The following is a 17098-nucleotide window of genomic DNA, read 5'->3' as shown; positions in this document are numbered from 1 at the left end:
GCTTTCTGGCTGGCGTACGTGGGTGGGCTCTCCTGAGCTTCCCCGTCCCCCGGCCCGTGACCGTCCTGCTCCCGCGCCCCCGAGCGCTCTCGTGCGGTGAGCAAGGCCTCCGAGGGCAGATTTCATGTTGTCCGGCCCGGTGACAGGGAGCCGCCTCTGGCACTGCTTGGGGCTGGGAGCAGCCACGGTTGTGGGGGTAGGGGTGTGCACAAGAGGATCCAAGATGAGGGATGGTGCATCCCTGACCACATATTCCAGAAGGTTCCTCAGGGCTCACCTGCCGAACCCCACCCAGCGCAGGAACGACGGCCAGGCTGATAAAGCTGGCCACCAGGCGTTGGGGACTTAGGGGCCAGGCACCAAGCTCAACACCTCACACCCGCCCCCCCACCCCCGCTCAGTCACCTCACTGTGCAGGTACAGAGGACAGCGACCTCTGAGAGAAAGTGACCCCTTCAAGCACACAGCCTCGGGCGCTGGGTTTGCACTTTACTTCACCGTCCTCCTGGTCCCCCTGACAGGTGGCCCTGTGTGACCCGAGGGGAGCCACTGGGTGAGAGTTCTGTCCTTGGTCACCCGGAGGCGGCAAGGAGCTGTCCCTCGAAGCCAGCTCTCGGGGAGCTCCTCCTCCAGCTCTCTGGAGCCTTCCAGAACAGGCTCCATTCCTCCTCCCCATGAGCACCTCCCGGGCCCTCCTCCCCCAGAGCAACAGGAGGCAAAGCAGGTCTCCTCCCCTCCTCCATGAATCCCAATTAAAGGTCCCAGAAGGAATCCACTGGCCAGACAGCAGCGTCTGCGCTCTTCCCCTCTAATTGGGTCCCCGCGGATACCCCCGACCCAATAACCCACAGATGGGAGTACCCCCCCCCCCCGGCCAGGGGACAAAGAGCCTCAGCCGCCCTGACTTGGGACCTCCCCAGGGCGAGGCCTGCCAGAGCCCCTCCCTCACTGGGGCCCCGGGACTCCGAGTGGGCGGGAGACACCTGCACCCCGCGGCTTGGCCTGCACACCTCTCGGGCTGACAGCCCGGGCTGGGGGTGATGCCACCGTCCCCGGCCCCCGGAGCAATAACCACGGGACTATCAGCTGGGCTTGTGAATAAAAATGCTTTTCTCCCCCCCTTTAATCTCTCTAGTCGTTGACAAATGTCTAAATGTGTTCCCCACAAGCATATTTTTATTCTAACAAGCTAATTTGAAATATAATTTAAATAAATTCTCCCCGAACGATACCATATGACGAACGGCGCCCGGCGGCAGAACTGCTGGAAACTTCGGGTGGTTTAGCGAGGGCTCCCAACCTGCCACATCCCACGCAGGCGCACCCCACTTGGAAACCGGCCCCCCGATGCCGGGGCTCACCTCTGAACCCAGAAACACTGCACCCCATCAAGAAATACAGACACGCAGTAGGGGCCGGGGGTGGAGGGGAGTCTCACTCAAAATCTAGAAGGTCAGGACTTGGCACCTGAGAGTTCTAATCTTCTGAAAAATGCTTTTTCTCTATTGTAAATCTGCTTTGGGACTGCTGTTTACCTTTTTTTTTTTTTTTTTTACACTGTTAGATTATTAAAGCCTAATTGACATACAGTATCATAGGGGTCTCCTGCTCACTGCTTTTTTAAGAAAGGTGGAGTAAAGATTTTCTTTTCAAGTGCTTCCCATCCCCGTTCCTTTGACCGAAGGGAAGTCTTTTTCCAAAGGTCTTAAATGCGGGTGCTGGCTGAGGTGACAGGTTACAGGATTTATCCAGGTTTTGAGTGTGTTTTAATTGCCTTACAACAAAATCAGGGACTATAATGTCCTTTCCCTATGTATGTCCCTGTCAACCTTCTTGCCAAGGGAATTCTCGGAAGGAGGGGTTGTGGTGCCCCCCAGGCAAAGGGCTTTGAAGCCAAAGAGGCCCTCAGGGGTGAGTACGGGTGCTTTCGGCTCGCAGAGAACCTTCTAGTCCAGGTCTGAAAGGAGAATCACTCTGTCCTGATATTTCCAAACAAGCAGAAAGAATTTGAGCAGCTGGGTCCTAGTCCACCAACCACCCTTAGCAACAACGATGAATCCTTGATGTTCTTACCAAGATTCACTAAGGAGCAGTGACTCACCCAAAATTACACAGTCGCCGCTTAATTGTGATGCTGGTTTCTCTACCATTTCTTTCCCTTGGTAATTCATTTAGAGCAACCGATTCGCTTTAAGGAATTGTCAAAATGTCTCCCCCCCCCCCCCCCGAAAACCCTGCCTGCTTTAGAGGGCATTCAAACAAATTTACAAAGATGCATAAAATTTAGCAAAATGACAACTTAGAAGTAGGTGTGGATTTAAAGGCTGCTGTATTATTTATAGTTCCTGGCATGAAAAGATGTCCACTCAAGGTATTTTAAGTTGCAAAACTTATGTTACAAAACAGATGTAGGATATGATTCCATTTTGTTAAAAATACATTTGTTCCAGGTAGACCTACATCTAGACGCAGAGACGCAGACACACAGGAACAAGTCTGCAGAGGCAGACATCTGACTGCTGGCGGGGGTCAAGCCTGAGACGTGGGATGACAGGTAATTTTCACTTCCTTCTTTATGCTGTTGTGTTTTAGTATGAGCATGTAGCTTTTTTTATAATTAGAAAAAAAGCAAAGCTATTTTCATGTTGTTAAAAAAAAAAAAAGAAGAAGAAGAAGAAGAGGAAGAAGAAGTCGTAGATGAGCCAGGAGGAAGGCAGACAAGGGAAGAGCCGAACAATGGGGCAAGGAATAAAGTTAAAGGACAAGGTCTGGTAAACGGGCTGTGAGTGACCGCGCATTTAACTCCAAGTTCCCCAGGAGCCGCTACAGAAAAGAAAACCAACGATTTACAGAAATCACAACGTGCACTTGACAGAAACCAACACCCGCTGGGCCCTGAGTCCGCCTGCAAGGGACAGTATGGGAGCAGCCAAGGTGCCCTTGACTCCGTAGTCAAGCTCTCCAGGGTAAGGGGTTTGGGGGCTGTTTTCAACAGGAATGAGGGCATCTCCCCAGAGCAAAAGTCAACCCAGTGAGGAGTCACTCATTCCCCTTCCTTCCTTCCTTCCTGCCATACGTATCCATTTGGCGTCTACCCCATTCCAAACACTGCGTTTTTTTCCCAGCTCCGGCACAGAAGGGGGCACTAAGGGCCGCTGACATCATGAGCCCCCCGGCACCCCCTCCAGCAAGCCGGCGCATCTGTCCTAAGTGCCCAGATAGGCTGGCATTGCCTCCAACACCCTTTGCAGGACAACATTTTGTTTCAACTCTTACATAAAGCTGCTACTTCTCTCTGTGGCTTATCTCCGAGGCTAAAATACAAACCCCATAAGGACAGGAATGACCTAGCAGGTCTGCTCGTCCTGCACCCTCCAAATGCCTTCCATATGGACAGACTGAATGAGCCTTAGGGAGTAGTTTTGGAAGCCCAAGGCAGGACCAAGAAAGACAAGCTCCTCAGTGTATCGGAGAGACGGTATCTGTTCTAGTCAACACGAACCCCAGAGCAAAGCCTGTACTTTGCAGGAGGAATGGAAAGTCAGAGGGGAAGAAAGGAACAGCAACAGAAGGCTAACCAGGATAGATTACCGAAAGGAGGCCCGAGGTGTCCGATGACCACGGCCGCGCCCGCCGCACATCGCAACATAACCTTGGCTGGACAAAATAAATGAGTGTGTAAACTGAAGCCAAACAGAACTACAGTAGATCCTGCTTGTAAACACCAGCAGAATCAGCTAAAAGTCACAACAGCAGGCAAGCCGGCTTCTCCGTTACCTTTGCAGGCGGGTAAAAAGATAATCTACAGCCCCAGTACTCGGGTGACAGCTGACAGCCCGAGAATTAACCCAAGTCATAATAAAAGCTAAATGGCTTGCTTTAGCATTAAAAGAAAATTGCACCCAAATGTGATTTCTTTCTCTCTTGGCCCTTGCAACCCTCAATTAAGCAAGCTATATAAAAGGTAATCCAGAAATTATCACACCTTCCAGGCCAGCATCCAAGCAAGGCCACCTGCCACAGTCAAGCATTAACTCAGTCAAGAAATCCTCGGGGCCTCCTAGGTGCCGGTCACCGCACTAGGTTTTGAAAGACACTGGGGAAAAAGCGAAGACTCGATCCTTGTGGGATACTATTGGGGAAGACAGGTTATAAACATGTACACAAAGCCCAAGTGATCGCAGGTGTGCCATGGTGAGCTCATGCAGACAAAAAGGTGTAGCCACGTTAGCAAGCAACGGCCATGCTCAGGAGAGACTCTGCAGGTGACCCTGATGTTGGAATTGGAAGCGTGAGAAGGAGGAGGGTCTCTGCAGAGGGGAGAGCAAGTTCAAAGATTCCCAGGCAGAGCAGGGGCAGAAAGGGGGCTCACATGAGCAGAAGGCAGTGAGGTACGGCCAGAGGGACCAGGAAGCTGGGGATGAGGCACAGGCCCGCCCCTTGCGGCTGAAGGGTGTTCAAGCAGGAGGGTGATGTGATCTGATCGGCAGTTTTAAAAGCCAGTCCACTCGGGGTCCCGTGTGGAGAATGGACTGGAGATACCCAGGGTGGAAGCTGGGGGACCTGTTAGGAGGTTGGTCCAGGAAGAAGGCAACAGTGGCCAGGACCAGAGTGGGAGCTATGATCATGAGGACGGGGGGACACCAGAGAACATGCTGGTGGTTGAACCATGGGACTCACAGATAGTGAAGATGTGGAGGGTGAGGGAGAGGAGAAGCAAGGACTACTCTTAGCAAGTGGGTGCCTGGTGGGGCCCCTGACTGAGACGGAGAAGATGAAGGGAACGAGAGAGCTGGACGGGGTATCAAGAGCTCCACTCGTGGACAAGAGTTGGAAGCGCCCAGAAGGGCTGTGTTGGAAATAAAAACATGGGAGTCACCAGCAGGGGTGCGGTGGGTAACACTTTCAGCAGACTGGACGTGGGTCCAGTCCCGAAGCAGCACAAAGGATGCGGGTCCAGTCCCGAAGCAGCCCCATCATTCAGAGGTCAGAGAAGCCACAGCAGGGACACCGAAGAGGAACCATCAGAAAGGTGAGCAGAAAACCAGGGGAGTAGGGAGGCCAGAAGCTGGAGGGTGGTGGGAGGGTGGGGGTGGGGAGCTCTTCCAGGAAGGAGTGGCCACTGGTGAGGAACAGGGCCAAGGGGCCAACACAAGGACGGAGATCTGGCAGGTCCCCAGGGATCCCGCCGCTGGGTGCGACTGCAGAGTGTGAGGGGTAACGCATGGTAGAAGAAAGCCGATGGAGAGACTGGGACATATCTTCTGAGATGTTTTCAGGTGAAGGAGAACAAAGAAGCAAGAGAGAGAAGACAGAAGCTACAGCTAGGCTCTCCTAGATGGCGGCCACTACCCGCATGGGGGTATTTCAACTTCAATTAAGAATTCAGGTCCCGGGGCGCCTGGGTGGCTCAGTGGGTTGAAGCCTCTGCCTTCTGCTCAGGTCGTGATCCCAGGGTCCTGGGATCGAGCCCCACATCCGTCTCTCTGTTCCATGGGGAGCCTGCTTCCTCCTCTATCTCCGCCTGCCTCTCTGCCTACTTGTGATCTCTGTCTGTCAAATAAATAAATAAAATCTTAAAAAAAAAAAAAAAAAGAATTCAGGTCCTCGGTCACACTAGTCACATTTTGAGTGCTCAACAGTCCCATGTGGCCAGTGGCAGCTGTATCCGGCCCTGCAGACAGAGCACATTCCCATCGGTGTGGAAAGGTCTACTGGACAGCACTGAACCAAAGCCCGTGTGTATACGGATGAGACAGACCCTGGAGGGAGGGAGGGAGGTGGCCTGACCAGGCAGAGAGGGGACGGGATGGACGGTCTCGGGCGGGAGACAAGAGGAGGGCCTGGCCAGCTGCTGAGACAGGGGGCAAGAAAGCCACCAGGGGCAGCCACCCGTGGGACTGCAGGGGGCAGGAACATGAGGCTTTCCTCAGTCGGTGGCTCTTGTTTTGTCAGTGAAGGTGTGTGAGGGGAGAGGAGACAGGTCTCAGGAGAGAAGGTAGAAAACAGCAGCCTCGGGGAGAAAAAGCACAAACTTACTGGGGAAATCACAGGCTCAATGCAAAACACTTCACAGAAGAGAAGCGGAAACAGTTAATGCCTGACAGAGGAAAAGCATCTTAAGTGGGGAAGACGTAAACTCAGAATTTTTTTTTTCCCCTTAATTCTTGGCCACGTCTGCACAGTCGAGCCATAACAGGGCCGAGGACCACAGTGAGATTCTGCACTGGCTGCCCTTTTGTTCTTTCCCCGTCCCACTCAACTCTCAGAAAGCATGACATTGGTTCTATTTCCAGTGAAAATGGCTCCCTCCACCCTCCTCTGTCTGAACTGCTTATCCAGCCCCAGCTCCAACCCCATTTTCAGCCGTGCTTTGTATCACATAAGTTACAGAAGAAGGGATATATGGAGACTGGCAGAAGTAGGCAGGAGTCACGAACCAGCCCTCACCTCTGCGGAGCGAGGGACAGACATGCACTGAGTGATGAAAAAAGTACAGGGAAGCCACCTCCCACTTAAACCCGACCCCCAAGCCAGCCCTCCCGGAGGCTCCACAAACTAGTTGCCTTCTGCTGTTTTCTTCAAGCTTCTGTGCATAAACATTTTCATTTCCACAGAACTATTTGATCTCCACCACAGAGCTTCAATATTTTTGATCACGCAAGTGTGCGGAGTTGGTTCTGTGGCTGTCTGTGGGGAGGGACACGGAGTTAAAATGACCAGATCCCTTTTATCTTCCATCTTGAGACCTACATTTGCCAACTCCCTCTTCCCCCCGTACATATTTTTTTTTAAAGTATGAAATCTGAGAACCTCAAAGTTTCCCCACTGCACAAAGAGCAGCTCTTTCATAGTCTACCAAGAGGTCACTGAAAACGTTACGGAAAACCTGCTTCCCCACCAGTGTGCCTCTGGTATATGCACCCACAGTTTCTCTACGTGTGACATCTCCTGGACTGGCACCGATGTCTTAAGCAAATCTCTCGGTCCCTTTCTCTCCCCACTGTCCTGTTCATGGGGGTCTGGAGCCCTCCCACTGCCTTTCATCAAAATTCCTCTCCGCCTGCCTCTGGTTCCTTCTGACACCCTGCGGACCCCACAGATAAGGTTCACTGGGTAAGAGGACTCCAGAAACTTCCCTGGAGTGAGGTGCCACAGAGCCACTGACCGGTGGGAGCCAGGCCTCCAGGACAGTCGCGCCCCTTTCCACTCCTCCCCAACCCCATACAGAAAAGCACGCTCTCTAAACCCACCCAGCAAAAGTGATAAGGGCCGTCTGAAGGGCACTGAGCACAGCAGCAGGGGACACAGAGATTCAGGAACTCACCACATGCCCACCACCGCGGTGGCCGCTGTCAGGCTGTGGCTTCCCCTCTGCAGATGCACGAAATGTCTTTCTACACACACTCACCAGCTGTCCAACCTGGGGACAGTCACCGAACCACTTAAGGCATCAGTTTGCTCATCTGTAAAATGGGCAGAACAGCTGCGCCCGAAATAGGGCCGGCGCACCTCGCCACTGCTCTCGGTGAGCAGGTGTCAGGAGTCCGTGGTGTCGGCACAGCGACTCCCTGACTCACGGCGCCTGCTGCTCGCGGAGACGCCAAGGGGGAATCAGTCCTGCCTTTTGAATTACTTTACGTACGCACAAGCATTAGTCACTCGGACAGAGTATTTCAACTTCTCCCCTGAGCACCTTACTCCGCTGTGTCGAGGACCGGAGCCTCCCTCCGGCTCCTTCCAGACTTCCTCACCCTCCTCCGTCTCCAAGCAAAGTCCACTATTCCTGCGCTCGGGGAGGGGGGTCGGGATGATTTCGCCAGTTCCCTCCGCAGGAAAACTTCCATTTCCATCCGCGGGCAACATACCCCGTCCTGGAGGACGACTAACTGCTGCTCGCACTCCCCAACACAGGCCCGGGAGTCGGTCGCGCCCGGGACCGCCGTCCCCGCCGCTGCCGCGCGCCCGGGGCCGGCTCGGAGGCGGAGGGCCACGCGCGCGGGGCCGAAAGTCCGCGCCCAGGCCGGGCTGCCCCCGCGGGGAGGGGGGGAGGTCGGGGCGGAGGGCGCGGGGTCGGCGGGCCCCCGGCTGGCAGGAGCCGGCCCCCGGGTCCCGGTGGGGGGAGGAGGCGCGCGCGGGCAGGGGGCGCCGGCCCCCCGGGGGCTCCGAGCCGGGCACGCGTGGCGGCCCCTCCGGCGGGCGCCGGCTCACTCACCCCATCTCCGGCGCTGCTCCGGCGACCGCTCCGACGGGCCCTCTGGCGCTCGCTTCCCGCGCGCTCCGCAGCCGCTCCCCGCGCGGCACATGCGGCGGCCCGTGCGCGCCCGGCTCAGCCCCGGCGCCGCTCCATTCCGCGGGGCTGCGCGGCTGCCGATGAAGCTGCCGCCGCCGCCAGGCGCGGGCGGGAGGGGGCTGGGCCGGTGGGGGTGGGCGGGGGCTGGGCGGGGGCTGGGCGGCCGCGCTCCGGCCCCGCCCCGCCCCGCCTCGCTCCCCACGCCGGCTCCTTACGTAACCTCGGGGCCGGGGCCGCGGCGCCCGGCCAGGGGCGGGGGGCGCGGCCTCGCGGGGACCGTTCCCGCGCGCCGCCGCGCGCTCCCCGCCCGCCTTCCGCGCAGCCCCCTTCTCCCGCGGGCAGCGTGGCCCGCCCCGGGGGGCTTGGCGCTGTACCTCCGGGCGGGCACCCCGCCTGCGGGACCGAGAGTCGCCCTCGCAGCTGGAGGGACTTTGGGGCCACCCAAGATTGCAGGGGAGGGAACTGAGGCTCCGGCGGGGGGCAGTGAGTTGCCCCAGGACACATTTTCAGACCCGAGCTCGGGTCTCCAGAATCTGAGATGGGCACGGTCACGCCCCTCCTCGGAGCCCTTCATTCTGCTGTCCATTGCCCGGCTCCGTGGCTCCCGGTGCCCGCCGCCATGAAATCCGGGAAGCCAACGTGGCAGGAGGTCCTGCACCTGCAGCGGGTGCTCTGGGCTCCTCCCGGGTGAAGATGGGGCTGGGCTCCCAGTGAGAGCCTAACAGCTTTTAAGGAGGCTTAATTAAGCTTGGTTTTATTCTTAGAGCGAGGGAAATTGAGATGGCAACAAACACTTGAAGAGCAGTCCCTGAATCCCTTGTCCACACATCATGTTCCGATTCCCTACCAAAGGCTGGCACCGGGACTAAGCTAACCTTGTGCCCCTGAGGGCCTCCCATCAGATCATCTGCTGAGAACACACTGCCCACATAAACCTGCCATTTCAGGACAGTTAAAAAAAAAAAAAAAAGTAAAGGAAGAAGCATAAGAAGTAGGGCCACCATCTCAAACCTCCCCTCATCTCTTCTGGGACCACAAGTTTACCTGCTAACCACCAAGGTCTCCTGGGTGAGGGTGGGGGGCACCCACCCTTACTTCACACTGTGGTCAGTAATTATCTCAACTAAATCTAATCATGTCACTCTTCTTAAAATCCTTCAGGGAGTTCCTTCCCACTGTCCTCAGGATAAAGACCAAGATACTAAACATGCCTCAAGATCCTGCCCCATGGTGCCTCCACTACCCTCTCCGGCCTTTTTTCTCTCCTTCTCTTCTTCTTGCCCTTAGCCAACTGACCATCCCCCTTCCAACCCCAGGACCTTGGCACATGCTATTCTCACCCTTTGGGAAGATCTTCTTCCCTCATGTCTGTGTCACTCCTAGTCAATTCCTACTCACTCTTCAGATCGCAGTTAAACTCTCCCTTCCTGTGGAACCTTTAATTAATGCCTTAGACAAACTGTGAACGCCCATATTGCACTTATTATTTGCAGTAGGTATCTGTGAAGCTACCAGTGTAATATCTATCTCCCGGGCCCATTTGCAAACTCTGTGGAGCCATCTCTTTTTGTTCATCATTGTCTCTCCGGTGCATAAAGCTATGCCTGCACGTCCTCCACAAACACCTGTTGAATGAATGAACTGGCATAAGCCGGGCCCCAGACAGACAGAACTGGCCGGCGTCTGTAAGCACAAGTGAGTCAGTTCGGAGTCTGTTCAGTACTTGGTCCTGGAGGAGCTGCATCTATCAGCGGCTGAATTCCGAAGACCAGGGGTTGGGGTGGGGGTGAGGGCTGTCCTGGGCAGTGTGGAAGGCAGAAGTCAGCAGAGGAAAATAATGGAGAGGCCAGCTCAGCTGGCGGGGGGTATCAGCACGCAGATTCGCCCTGCGGCGGGGCTGAGCAGCCTCCCGGATCCTGAACAGGAATAGCTTTTTGTTCCACTGACGGGAGGGCGCACCCACTTACCTCGGGAGGGCGCAGCCAGGCACAACAGGTGGAGTTGGTGACTCACTCGGGCTGTTTCCCACAGTCAGTGGGAAGCAGGGCGATGCTGGAGGTAGGAGCCCACGGAAGGCTCGACATGGAAGGCTTAACTCCATGAGTTAAGTGCCTGGTCCCTCTGGACAAAGGCCTTCCCTACAGGGTGAGGATAAAAAGGAAAAGCATGGAGCAGACAAGATTTGGAAACAGCTGCCCCTCGTCTGCACCAACTCTGGAGGACCTGTGGGGAGAGGTTTCCCTTCTCTCCTTCCAACCCCAGCTCCAGGCCCAGAGTGGGGGCTGCCTCCTGGGTGGCTCCCAGACAAGCCAGAGCCTCAGGTGGGTCCTCCCAGCAGCACTTGGTCACCGTGGGATCTCCCCGAGGGGGGCCACTGGGAGTTCCTATCTGGGCCTGCTGCTCCCTCCAAACCAGCTGTCACCCCTTTTTTGTGTGAAACATCTCCCAGCAGCATGCTCTGTGTGGCCCAGTTGTCAAGGAAAAGAATGGGCCGAGTCTCCTCTTTCAAGAGGCCCGAGGTGAAGAGGAGGGAGGCTGTGCTGGCTGGAGGCTGCGGCAGGGCCAGGAGGCCTGGGTATCCTTTTAGACTGGGCAAGAGGAGCCACTGGGGGCACAGACTGAAGATGCGGGTGGGGAGAGGGAGGTCCTGCCCAGAGGAGAGCGGGAGAGCAGAGGGTTCAGCCCCAAGCAGAGGTGTGAGCCTTGGAAAGGAGGGGTGGGTCTGGAGGAGAAAGCTGACAGCGAGGGTGCACTCACAGTCTTCTCCAGGGAGCACGAGCAAGAGCAGGGCTGGGGAAAGCCAACTCTGAAACATCGGCCTCTGGAAGGTCAAAGGGGATGTCTGCCTAGATCCAGAGCTGGGATTGGGTGGGGGCAGAGATGCCCCCAGAAGTCTGGGAAGCCAGACCTCGACCAGCACAAACTCAGGCACTTGGCATTCCTGCCATTCTGTGAGGGTAGCAGAGGCTTCCAGAGCTGGAGCTCCAGGAACAGACAATCGGCCCAAGGAACATTTCGCACTCTGACCAGGGCAGATCTGACCACTGGGGAGGGGGTGGGGGGGTGGGGCTCAGCCGAGAGCTGCAGGTGCAGAGAGCTGAGGAACCGAGGAACAGGGAGCAGCTTCCCATGCACCCCTCCTCTGTATGGCCTGCAACCCCCCTCAACCCCCAGCTGCCTTGGTGGAAAAGCACTGTGCGCTCTCTGTGCTTGAGACAGCAGCATTCCACGACTCTCACTTCCTGCCTCTCAACACCAGCTCCCGGAGAAATGGCCGGTTTCAGTCTGGGGCAGGGTAAGTACAAGTGAGCTAAAGCATGCTGGTGTAGCAGGAAGTAAGGACCTGCTCGAGCAGACACGAGGATGGGGACCCAGGAGCCCCTGAAAGAGCTTGCAGTGGCCAAAGCTGAAACACTGGGAGCATTCTGATAAATGATACTGATTAGCATTACGATGCAAAATAAGAAACAAACAGACATCGGTCCATGCGTAAGTAAATTATTAACGGGACACGTGACATGGCTCAGGTCATGATCTCTGGGTCCTGGGATCGAGTCCCGAATTGGGCTCTCTGCTCAGCAGGGAATCTGCTTCTCCCTCTCTCTCTCCTTCTGTGTGCACGTGCTCGCTCTCTCTCTCTCAAATAAATAAAGTCTTTAAAAAATAATAAATTATTAAGTAAGTGGAGAAGAGGCAAATCTTCCCTACAGAAGATTTCCAAATGAGATGCACAAATATCCTCCATTCTGGGAGGTAGCGTGTGACACACCCCACCCCTCCTCTCCGTTGTGTCTTAGTGATTTGCCTTGAAAGAATAAGAGAACAGAGAGGGAAACGTGGCCACACCACAGTGGGGGAACCCAGCAGACCTCCCTTGACCAAGCGATCAAGGTTAACGTCACCAGTGCTGAAGCATGTTGGCATCTCGTGCCCCTGATAGGATGTGACAAGACGTGTACTTCACCTGCGTGACGATTTTTTCCCCTAAACCCATCACCCCGGTTGACTCACGAGAAACACACCCGACAAATCCACGTTCAGGAGCATTCTACAAAATACCTGACCACAACTCCTCCATCAAGGTCATGAAAAAGAAATAAAGACCAAGAAACCGCCACAGGCCAGGGGAGACCCAGGAGACATGAGGCCTGAGTGCATCCGAGATCCTCCACTCGGTGCTAGAAGAGGAAAAAGGCAAACGGGTAAGATCCGAAGAAAGTCAGGAGTTCAGTGACTAGCGACGCGCTAGGGCAGGCTCCCCGCGCTGCCATCCAGTGGCACATAAGACGCTGATGGCGGGGGGAGGGGGGCAGTGAGGGGTGTGCAGGAGCTCTAGCCTTATCGTTCCCACTTCTCTGTATATCAAAAACTGGTCTGAAATAACAAGTTTATTGAAAAAGAAAGTAGCCCTGGGGATGTCCTATATGCCAAGTCCCACAGGCCCCTCGCCCCGGCCATGGCAGGAAGGTGAGCCCGCGGAGCTCGGGGCCAGCACTCCACCTGGTGAGGCCTGGGGCTTGACACGGTGTGCAAGACCCCCCAAAGCCAGCCGCCTGTATCTGTGCTTTGCAGGCAACTGGCGGTGAGAAACGCATCTGACACCACAGCCCAGGCCCGGCTCTTCAGCATTCTCCGCGGATACCTGTCTGTACAGAATGGAAACAAAAGTTACATATATATATATATAGGAAAGTCACACAGAACAATGCTTACCCTCTCACCCGCAAAGCATTCAGCACCGTCCCTTCTGTTCTATTTTTAAAAGCGGTGCTGCCCACAACCCACTCCATTGATTTTGAAACCTGTAATCTATACATGTTTTTTTTTTTCTCTCAACAGCAAGATGAGGCTCACCGTGTCCACGGATGATATTATTAGTGTGTTCAGATTTCTGATGCTGCTGATCCGGGGATTTTAGACACTTTTTATCTTCTGACCCTACAAGGTCAGTTCTTGACATAGGAAACAAACGTCACATGAAAGCCCTTAATTCAATGGAGAACTATGAGGGGCTACGCAGCTACTAGATGAGATCTGGGAAGACCATAGAGTAACACGGAAAAATATTTATTCTTTCAGCAAATATTCTTCACCTACTGGGTGTCTGATGTTGTGCTGGGCACCAGAGACAAAGCTGTCAGCAAAAGAGACCCGATCCTTCCATCACGGAATTATAAAACCGCGTGAAATACAGGAGTCAAATCATCACACAACATATAAACTGTGATCTGTGTGAAGAGAAGAATTCTAATTTAGGTTGAGGATGGGGGCAGGAATGGCCCCTGAAGAGGGACGGGCTGGGGATGGTGTGGAGCCAGAGGTCCTGGGCGGAGGACAGGACAGAGGCACTGGGCTGGGGGAGAAGCGGGAAGTTTGGAGGAACTGGAAAGTCAGGCTGGTTCGAATGTGGTGAGTTTCACGAGGCACGAGAAGAGGTGGGAGGGGACCCAGGGGCCCGAGGCCTGGCTCAGGATCTGGGCTCGCTGGCAGCGGTGGGGCGGGGGGGCGGGGGGGAGGGGACGCTAGGATCTAGTTTAGCTTCTGCAAAGCCCAGTCTGGTTACGGGGAGGAGAAGTAAGAAGGGGGCAGGAGTAAAGACGTGGAGACAAATGATAAGGGAGGGGCTGCAGGAAGGTGGGTTACGGATCAGACCTGCATCTGGGGGTAGAGTCCACAGGACCGGGTGAGGGACGGGGTTTGTGTTTTGATATGAAGTTTAGTTCGGACGGTAATCTAGGTTTCCACTCTCACTGTGTCAGGACTCTGGTTAGGCAGAAACTATCAGTGTGTGGGACCAAGGGCCGGACGTACAGAACATGAAAATCCGGCTCACGGGGCAGCAGAAGGAATACAGGGGGGAAAGCACCAACACCAGAGTCAGAGCTGGGCCTCACGCTGGCAGTGCCATGAACATCGGTGATGGGAGCCAGCTTTCCAGCCTCTCTGTCCGCTCGCCTGCCAGGCAAGGGACCTCACTGGACCGTGCTTGCTCCCCGTGGTCCTCCCGATCAAGCCTTCTGTGCTTAGCTCAGTCCCTGGAGCAGTACATTCCTGACACACTATAAGTACCGTTATTATTACTGGCTTTTGTGGTGGAACCAGGGGAAAATTCGAATGAATACTGATCCAATACTATTTATATAGCAACATACTACAACTTAGTGGAGTCAGCTTAAAGATTCTGAGAATGTATGAAACGGCTCACGCACTTCCCGCCTGGGGACGCTCTGCAAATCTGAGTCCCAAACTCTGCATAGTGTCAAGATTCCTCTGCAGGGCACCCGAGGGTCAGAGAAGATGTCATCTTAAGATGACACCAGAGGAATACGGGACCGCCAGCGCCAGTCCCTTCTGTTTCCAATCTGGCCCAGGACCTGCCCTTAGGAAGGCGAGCCATCACCAGTTTCCAGCAGTCCCTGTGACCCTCTACTTTCCCAACCAGGGCTTTCCTAAGTCTGTCTGTCCTGCTGCGGTTCTGAAAGCATTCATTAATTCATTTAACCCTGACTGAGCACCTATTCCAAACAACCTAATACGCAAAGTTAACTGAGGTACAAGTAAATTCCATGAGACACTGACTTTCCCTGGCTTAGACAGGGGACATCCAGCTGGGTCGTGAAGAATGTATGGGGGAGAAAGCCACTTCCTACAAACAGACCAGGGCCAGGGAGTGACTCACACAGGGAACGGGAGCACTGTCCCCGTGGTTGGCTCAGTAGTGGGTGGTAGGAAGTGGCCAGGCACGAGAGGTCAGGTGAGACCCCACCAAACAATCTCGGGGACACGTGAAGACGTTGGACTTGATTCTGAGGACCACGGGGAGAAAGTACAAACCCTGAACATGATCAGATTCGGATCTTAGACCCTCTGGCAGCTGGAGGGAGAATGGCCTAGAGGGGCAGAGGCTGCGGGCACCATGGTGTTAGGGCAGCTTTCAGCCAAGGCTGGGCAGGGAGAGGTGTCTTGACCAGCCTCCAGGAAGGGACAGGAGCCTGGACTAAGAGCGGGGAGCCGGGAGTTCTTGTGACGCTGGAAAGGGGTCAGTCCAACAAACTTGAGGCGAGGCCGAACCGCCCTGGCCGTCTCCACCCAGAGTTCAGCTACGACGGGCGACACTGGAAATGACCAGAGGGGCAGCCCGGCCAACCGAGGCACCTCAGAGCGGTCTGGGTTTTGCTGCCACGCAGCCCCGAGCTAGCACCTGATCATCCCCACTGGGCCTTTGGGACGCTTCAGCAAGTGAGTCCCCCTGGACAGCGATCTCCGAGGGCAGGGTCCCTGGCTTCATCTTCCTTGCTGGGCTCTGTTCGTGGACAGGCTCTCTGCCCAGCGATGGGCCCACATCCAGATGTAGCAAGAAATGAGTGAATTCCCCGGCGATTCAAACCGCGGTCCCAGAATGGAGGCTCACCGTGTCTGACTGGCCTGCCTGGGGGCTCGACATGCCCTGATGGGCTTAGTGGGGGTCAGGCGCAGCCCCAAGTGAGGTGCGGAGGCAGCTGCTCACAGAGGACTGTGGACTGGGGTCAGGACTGGAGCAGACACCCACAGGAAAATCAAGGGCTGAGACAATCAAAATAAATCGATGTGGGCCGGGGCAGGGGGTTATGAGGACAGATGCCCACAATGAACACATGGTTCTGTTGGTTTCCTGGGGACGGGCACAGAGGAGATGGGTGAATCATTAGATGAAAGTCAAAGCTATGACAGAATCATTCCAAGTTAAGCTATTCCTGGAGGAGAACTTGAAAGACCCAGTCTGGGGAGCTGGAGAACACTTAATTCTGAGATTCCCCCCAGAAAGAAAGAATGGAAAGACATGCTGCATGCCAGTGGCTCTCAACCTTGGCTAGAGATTGAAGTCAGCTAGGGAGCCCTGACAAAATGCCAGCACCGGCGCCCCGCCTGCAGACAGCGGGGTTTTATTGGCCTGGGTGGTGCCCAGACAGCCGTCAGCCCGTAAACTCCCCAACCCATCCCAACGAGCAGCCAGGGTCGCAAACCACCGTTCCAAGCCTCGGGATGCCCAGAGAGTGGTACGGGGTGAGGCGAGAGCCCCAGGAGTTTGGGACCTGGAAGGGAGGAAAAGGACATATTCTAGCTCATCAGTTGGGCTTGGCTGAGACTTAGGGCTGCAGAGGGGAATTAAGAAACCCCAGGAAACTGTGGGGCCAAGGATGTGCAGGGCCCCCTCTGAGCACAGGACAGAAGGAGGTGATCCTAAAGCCTGCTTGCGCTTTCTGAGGGGGGCTGGGTTCAGGGCAGAGTTGTCTCTGACTGGCATCAGCCCCGGAACAGAGAGGTGCCTGCTTGCACATCTAGACCAGCTTGGAGGCTCCGGAGCCCCGTCTGAGGCGACTCAACAGGACGGAGGATGAGTTAAGCAGGCTGCTAGCTGGAGACACGGGGTAGATGGTGATGCCTCTCCAGGGTACAGGGAAGCCCGGGGCAGGCGGTGCGGGGCAGCCGCAGAGCAGAGAGGAGAAGTGGTGGGTGCAGTTTTGGACGTGCTGAGATGCAGGATACCCAGGGACAAGCAAGAGGAGATGATCAGTGGGCAGTCGGAGACAGCAGGGATGGCGTGTGGAAGGGGACTCTGGGCCAGCCCCGAGACAGGCCTCCAGGAGGAGCGTCCCTGTGCTGACGGGGAGGAGGTGGGGCGGAAGGCATAGGGCCCAACCACCAGGTGAGGGAGGGGAGCCTGGGGGGGGTGGAAAAGTGGCCCTCGGCACCCAGGGGGCCACCTGTTGGAGATGTGGACCAATCCCCTTCAGCAAGATTTAGTTGAATCAAATATCTTAAATT

At 55.6% G+C, this 17098-nt stretch overlaps 2 protein-coding genes across 2 annotated transcripts in view; both read right to left on the bottom strand.

The window, feature by feature from the left end:
• HOMER2 (homer scaffold protein 2) overlaps nucleotides 1-8332 on the bottom strand; it is a gene marked incomplete at its 3' end in the record, with an annotated part of 79916 nt that extends 71584 nt beyond the window's left edge. Inside the window, exon 1 of the mRNA XM_059371169.1 lies at nucleotides 8216-8332. Within this exon, the coding sequence (XP_059227152.1) occupies nucleotides 8216-8220 (5 nt within the window). The remainder of the gene's footprint in view (nucleotides 1-8215) is intronic.
• Nucleotides 8333-12662: 4330 nt separating this feature from the next.
• C13H15orf40 (chromosome 13 C15orf40 homolog) overlaps nucleotides 12663-17098 on the bottom strand; it is a 43942-nt gene continuing 39506 nt past the window's right edge. Inside the window, exon 4 of the mRNA XM_059371474.1 lies at nucleotides 12663-12939. Within this exon, the coding sequence (XP_059227457.1) occupies nucleotides 12916-12939 (24 nt within the window). The 3' untranslated portion in view covers nucleotides 12663-12915. The remainder of the gene's footprint in view (nucleotides 12940-17098) is intronic.

The sequence above is a fragment of the Mustela nigripes genome, chromosome 13 (assembly GCF_022355385.1).
Source record: "Mustela nigripes isolate SB6536 chromosome 13, MUSNIG.SB6536, whole genome shotgun sequence".
NCBI lineage: Eukaryota > Metazoa > Chordata > Mammalia > Carnivora > Mustelidae > Mustela > Mustela nigripes.
Note: the sequence above shows the minus strand (reverse complement) of the source record. Positions and strands in the feature narration are given on the sequence as shown.